The sequence below is a fragment of the Microtus ochrogaster genome, chromosome 8 (genome assembly GCF_000317375.1).
Source record: "Microtus ochrogaster isolate Prairie Vole_2 chromosome 8, MicOch1.0, whole genome shotgun sequence".
Taxonomy (NCBI): Eukaryota; Metazoa; Chordata; class Mammalia; order Rodentia; family Cricetidae; genus Microtus; species Microtus ochrogaster.
Window position 1 is genome coordinate 15793434 of NC_022015.1, and position 7376 is coordinate 15800809.

At 37.9% G+C, this 7376-nt stretch overlaps 1 protein-coding gene across 1 annotated transcript in view; it reads right to left on the reverse strand.

Moving 5' to 3' along the window:
- Positions 1-7376, reverse strand: part of Rexo5 (RNA exonuclease 5) — a 54663-nt gene that overhangs the window by 30895 nt on the left and 16392 nt on the right. The window contains exon 6 of the mRNA XM_013347718.2: positions 194-282. Coding sequence (XP_013203172.2) covers positions 194-282 — 89 coding nt within the window. The remainder of the gene's footprint in view (positions 1-193; positions 283-7376) is intronic.

Below are 7376 nucleotides of genomic sequence, written 5' to 3' on the forward strand. Positions count from 1 at the left end.
AACACAGAAACTACTTAGAAAACTTAAAACTAATCTTTCATTTGTAATATAGATCCAAGTTTTTAAAAAAGGGGACAATTTCAGCTATTTAAACTAAAAGTCAAAAGGCATGGGTTTACTGGTGCATTGAATTCATGAAATCGTCTTACATTATAGTTTGCAACATGCTCTGAAAAATCAAAGCATTACTTACCATTTCACAATTAAGTCCAAAAAGTGGACTGTTGTCTGTTATGAAACCATTACACTTGGTAAGGATAAAGTTTTCACAGTTAGGAGAACCTAGGAGAAAAGGAAGTAAATATTCATTGGAGCTACTTCGTTTTTGTTTTTGTTTGGTTGGTTGGTTAAGTTTGGGGTTTTTTTGTTTTTTGTTTTTTGGTGGGGCAGGGGAGCAGGTTCGAGACAGGGGTTCTCTGTGTCAATAGTCCTGGCTGTCCTGTCCTAGAACTCACTTTATAGATCAACCTAGCCTCGAACTCACAGAATTCTGCTTGCCTCTGCCTTCTGAGTGCTGGAATTAAAGGTGTGCACCAACACACCCCGCTTACTGGAGCTATTTATTGGACATAATAAACACTACTCTGAAGATACAGGGGAACTCAAATAACATATTTACTGGGAACTTTCTTTGTGTTACTTGAATTATAAAAACTAAACAAGAAGCAACCTCTCTGGTTAAGTTTTTCTCCATCCATTGTTACATTTTGAATGAATATTGTTGGCTGTTGTTTAAGGGGGCCTAGGGCCTGGGGCCTGGACTTCCTGATTGTTACGAAGCAAACATTCTTTCTTCTTATGAGAAAGAATTTAACCCAAAGTTATTGGACACTTCCCATGTAGGTACTAGGAGAGAAAGAACAACATATCCAAATGATTCCATGTGGCGTTTGTCTTTTCTAAATAAAGCAAGTGAAAATAGGACAGAGATTTATTCACCATAGTGGACATCTAAAAAGACTGTGTAGTAGGCAGAAAGTTTGAGTAACTTTCACTGTGTGCACTTAAACCCACCCAACTCTATCATTGAGATTTCCCTGAAGTCACTATTCAGAAATGTTCTTCAATTTCTTGCAATCATAACCTGAAAATTCCCTCTAGAGGTTCAATGCAGGTTCAGGGAACTCTTCCATTATATACACTGAGCTAACAACCAGGCATACACAGCTCAGAGATCCAAAACATTTGAATCATTATAGATTTCTACCTTCACACAGTTACTGAAGCAGCTAAAGTAGTATGTAGATTTTATTTGACAAGAATTAAAGAAGAGTATTAAATCTTTGGATCAGTTTTTGCCTCCTAGTATCCAGAAATTTCCATTTGAGGGAGATTAAAAGTTTTAAAATATATCTTCCAGAAGATCTATAGGCAGTTAATCGTTGCTAGGGAGAAAGAGAGATTTTCTTTAGTGCTGTAGCCGCTAGGGAGAGAGAGAGATTTTCTTTAGTGCTATAGCTGCTAGTAATGTTTTTTCTTAAAAATTTTATTGAAAATAAATTCCTTTCACATACAATATATCCTGATTATAATTTCCCCTCCCTGCAGTCCTCCAAGTTCCTCTCCACATCTCCTCCCCCTCTAGATCCACTTCCTTTCTATCTCTCATTAGAAAAGAACCTTTCTAAGAGGTAACAACCAAATCTGATGAAATAAAATATAGTAAGATGAAAGAAAAGCTATCATATTGAAGCTGGACACAACAACCCAAAAGGACGAAAAGAGTCAAAAGGCAGGCCCAAAAATCAGCGCGCACTTACACACACAACCATAGGATCTGGCATAGGCCTTGTGCTTGCTTGCTCCTTCAGTCTCTGTGAACCCATATTTGCCTTGCTTAGTTGATTCAGTAGAGGGCCTTGTTCTCCTAGTGTATTCCACTCCCTGTCTCTTCTGTGGGGTTCCCTGAGCTCTGAGGGGAGATTTGATGGAGTCCTCTAATTTAGAGTCTTTCTCTGCATAATAGCTGGCTGTGGATCTCTGCATCTGTTCCCAGCTGGTGCTATTGGAAGCCTCTCTGATGATGACTGGATAAGGCACTGATCTATAAGTATAGCAGAATGTCATTAGGAATCATTTTATTGATTTTTTTTTCAGTCCAGTAGTGTTTGGTTTTACCTTAGGTTTCTGGGCCATTTAATGTTAGGTCTTCTCTCTGGGCTATCTATCTCTGGTTCTTGGTCACTCAAGCAGTGTCAGGGATGACTTCCTTCTTGTGGAATGACCAAATCAGACATTGATTGGCTACTCCCACAAGTTATGTGCCAACCAACATTGGACTAGCAGACTATTTGGTAGGCTGGACAGACTGTAAGTCAAAAATTTCATGGCTGGGTATACGTTTCTCTTTCAGCAGCCTGCAATGTATCTTCCTGCACCATAGAGACTAGAATGTAGGAGTGAGGATTCCATAAAGGAACCAGTCACCTTCTCCAGATTCAATGAGTTGTGTAGGTGTTGTCATCAGCAATGGGGCCCCCATTGTCAGTTTGTGGAGAGCAACCTTTTGTCTTGGCATATACTCTTGGGTTGTTTGGAGATTTCCATGAGACCTCCTTGGTCAACAACTCAATTTAATGTAACCTAGTCCTGACACTGGAAGCCTCACCTGGCTACAAGAGATGGACAATTGAGACTCTGTATCCTCCACTAGTAAGGCTTACCTTCATAGATTCTAGGAAGTTTCTATAGCACCAGGTTCCCACACTGCCCTCAGATGCCCTCCCCCCAATTCCAGCCACCTGTTCCCACACTCTCTTCCTCCACTCTATTTTCCCCCACTTTACTCCCCTACTCCTATCCCTAGTCTACCCATAAAATCTATTCCTCCCTCCCAGGGAGACCCATGCACACACACCCTCTAGACACCTCCTTAGTTGTGAGATACCATGTAGATGCTAGAAGTCAAACCTGGGTCCTCTGGAAGAAATGTCAGTGTTGTTCTTTTTTTTTTAATATTGATTTTTATTGAGCTCTACATTTTTCTCTGCTCCCCTCCCTGCCCCTCCCCTCCCCACTTCAACCCTTCCCCAAGGTCCCCAAGCTCCCAATTTACTCAGGAGATCTTGTCTTTTTCTACTTCCCATGTAGATTAGATCTATGTAAGTCTCTCTTAGTGTCTGCATTGTTATCTAAGTTCTCTGGGATTGTGGTTTGTAGGCTGGTTTTCTTTGCTTTATGTTTAAAAACTATTTATGAGTGAGTATATGTGATAATTGTCTTTCTGTGTCTGGATTACCTCGCTCAAAATAATGTTTTCTAGCTCCATCCATTTTCCTGCAAAATTCAAGATGTTATTTTTTTCTGCTGTGTAGTACTCCATTGTGTAAATGTACCACATTTTCCTTATCCATTCTTTGGTGGAGGGGCATTTAGGTTGTTTCCGGGTTCTGGCTATGACAAACAATGCTGCTATGAACATAGTTGAGCACATGTCCTTGTGGCACAATTGAGCATCCTTTGGAAAGATAGCCCAAAGTGGTATTACTGGGTCTTGAGGAAGATTGTTTCCTAATTTTCTGAGAAATCACCACATTGGTGAGATGTCAGTATTCTTAACCACTAAGTTATCTTTCCAATCCCAAAATTTAATATTTTAAAAGTATTCATGTTAGAAGCCATAGTAATCTACATTTTTACATTTACTGGTTTACCCACGTGTGTGTGTGTGTGTGTGTGTGTGTGTGTGTGTGTGTGTGTGCATTCTTGGTGCCTGTGGAGGTCAGAAGAGGGCACTGGATCCCCTGGAGTTAAAGGGTGGTTATGAACCACCATGTATACTGGGAACTAAACCCAGATCCTCTTTAAGAGAAGTAAGTGCTCTCACTCACTGAGCCATCTCTCTGGTCTCCATTAACTGATTGACTCCTATGGAAATCCTATGATATATGAACTAAATTTTAACTCCATTTCACAGATGGCTTGTTCTCTTAAAAGTAAATTTTTACATTCAAAATAAGAAGTCCAGGAATTTAGTAATAAAAAGAGTTCAATTTAAAGTTGGACAGAGCTTCCCAACAGATGATTTGCCAAAGATATATAAAAAGGTACAAGAAGCATACAGAATACCAAATAGAAAAGACCAGAAAAAAAATTCCCACAATACATAATAATCAAAACACTAAATGTACAAAACAAAAAAATAATAAAAGATGCAAGGGGAAAAATAAGTAACATACAAAGGTAGATACCTTATTTCTCAGTAAAGACTATGAATGCTAGAAGGCCTGGACAGATGCCCTGCAAATTGAGAGATCTTTTGTGGCACCCCAGAGTACTATACCCAACAAAACTATCAATGACAATAGAAAAAGAAAAGCATAAAAACGGGATAAAATCAAATTTAAACAGTAGCTATTACCAATTCAGCTCTACAGACAGAATAGAAGGAAAAGTTCAGTTTGAAGAGGTTAACCACACCCATGAAAACACAAGGAATAAACAATTTCAGCTAACAAATTCACCTAGTAATCAAAAGAGGATTTACTACACCATAACAACAAAATAACCAACAGATACTGTTTATTGATGACTCTCAAAGTTAATGGTTTTAGCTCTCCAAAAGACACAGATTAACAGACTGGATATGAAGACAGGACCCTTTTTTTTCTGCTGTATCCAAGAAACACACCTTAATGGCAAGGATAGACATAACCTCAGTATAAAAGAATGGAAAAGAGTCTAAGCAAATAGACCTAAGAAGCAAGCAGGTGTAGCCATTTTAATAACTGACAAAACAGACTTCAAATCAAAACTAATAAGAAGAGTTTGGGAAGGACATTGCACACTCATTAAAAGAAAAATCCAATAAGACATTATAATCTTAAAACATTTATGTATCAAACACAAAGGCACCCAAATTCAAAACAGAAATACTATTGCAGCTAAAAATTACATATTGTTCCTCACATAGCCATAGTGGGTGACTTCAACAACCCAATCTCACCAATATACAGGCCATCCAGACAAAAACTAAACAGAGAAAATTCTGGAGTTAAATAATGTCATAAATCAAATGGGCCTACCAGATTTTTAGAGAACATTTCATCAAACATAAAAGAATATGAGTTCTTCGCAGCAGCTCATGAAACTTTCTCCAAAACTGTCTAGATACAAGCAAGCCTGAATAGAGAGAAGAAAACTGAAATAATTCACAGCATTTTATCAGGTCACAGTGGGTCACCACAGTAATATCAACAAAGAAACTGGATGGACACACTCACGGAAACTAGACAACTCACTTACTGAATTTAAAAAAAATGAGTAAAGACAGAAATTAAGGAGGAAATTAAAAGCTTTTTAGAGTTGAATGCAAATGAATATACAACATACCCAAACCTACAGGACGCAAAGGAGGGAACTCTAAGAGGTGAATTCTTAGAGCACTGAGTGCCTACATAAACAGTTTGGAGAGCTCTCATATTAGCAACTTAGCAGCACACCTGAAGGCTTTAGAACAAAAAGAGTACTGTCTCAAAGAAGAAGTAGAGGAGTAGACAGTAAACATAAACTCAGGGCTATAATCAACAAAATAGAAATAATATAAAAAAATGAATGGAATGAAGAGCTTGTCCTTTGAGAAAAATCACTAAGACTGATAAATCCTTAATCAAATTAACTAAAACACACACACACACACAATATCCAAATTAGTAATAAAATTAGAGAAAAAAACTGGGAATATACAATAGACACCAAGAACATCCAGAGAATCATAAGGAAATACTTTAAAAATCTATACTCCACCGAAGTGGAAACCTAAAAGAAACGGATGAATTTCTTGATATACACAAACCATAAGTGTTTAATCAAGATCAGATAAGCAATTTACATAAACCTATAACCCTAAGTGAAACAGAACAGTATTTAAAGTCTCTCAACCACTAAAAAGTGTAGTTTAGGTATGGGGTAATTGTAAAAATCTCATTAAACGAGGTAGGAAATGTTCCTTCAGTTTCTATCTTGCAGAATAATGTGAAGAATATTGGCATTAATTCTTCTTTAAAAGTCTGGTAGAATTCTTTGCTGAACCCATCTGGTCCTGGACTTTTTAGTGGTTGAGAGACTTTACACAAAAAACTCAACTCTGAATGAATTAAGGACCTTGATAAGAGAACCTGGGGAATAGTCTTGACACAAGAAAGTACTTTCTGAACAGGACACCAACAACACAGGCACTAAGATAAATAATAAATGGAACCTCTTGAAACTGAAAAACTTCTGAATAGAAAAAGACACCATCATTCAGGCAACACATCACACTACAGAATGGGAAAGATCTTTACCAGTTACACAACTGACAGAGTTAATATTTAAAATATGAAAAAAATTAAAAACTGGGCATCAAGAAAACAAATAGGCTTCCTGGGAATTTCCTTAGCACTAGGTTTCTCCCCACTCCCACAAAGGCTTCCTATATCAAGATGTCTCTTTCACTGCTCTCCCTCCTTGTCTCTTCCCCAACTTGGCCATCTTGATCCCTCATGTTCTCATCCCCTCCCTTCTACCCCCCACTCCCAGTTTACCCAGGAGATCTTAACTATTTCCTTTTTCTGGGGCCCTCCATGCGTGTCTCTCTTAGTTTTTACCTAGTTTCTCTGGGGCTGTGGATTGTAGCCTGGTAAACCTTTGCTTTGTATCTAATATCCACTTATAGTGAGTACATACCGTATTTGTCTTTCTGGGTCTGGGTTACCTCACTCAGGATGTTTTTTTTCCCCTAATTCCATCCATTTGCCTACAAATTTTATGATGTCTTTTTTTTTTTAAACCACTGAGTGGTACTCCATTGTGTAAATGTGCCACATTTTCTTTATCAATTCTTCAGTTAAGGGGCATCTACATTGTTTCCAGGTCTCGCTATTAGGAATAATGCTGCTAAAAACATAGTTGAGCAAGTAAGTGTCTGTTGCATGAGTTCTAACTGGTCTTAATAATAAAAACTGGAGCCAGATACTGGGTTAAATGTTGAAAGATCTAATTGACAAAGGAGCAAGCCACAGCCAACTCTTACCTTGCTAACCCTTCAGCTGAAAAAAGAGCTGAGCTCCTGTCTCCTCCCACCTTATATTCCCCTCTGCCTAGCCATATCACTTCCTGTCAGTTTATGCAGACCTCAAGACTTCTACCATTAATTACTCTAGCTCTGCCCTCTGATCTTCAGGTAAGCTTTATTTGTGAAAGCACAAACAAAATACCGCGTAAGTGTCCTTGTGGTGTGATAAAAGATAAAGTAGATATAAATATTGTAACTGTAATTCTTGCTTGATAACTGTTTTGTTATATGTAATTTTACTATGTTAAAGTTAAAACCTTCCTTTTTGTTTAAACAGAAAAGGGGAAATGGTGTGGAAGGTCCTTCTGTCTATGTGTTGCTT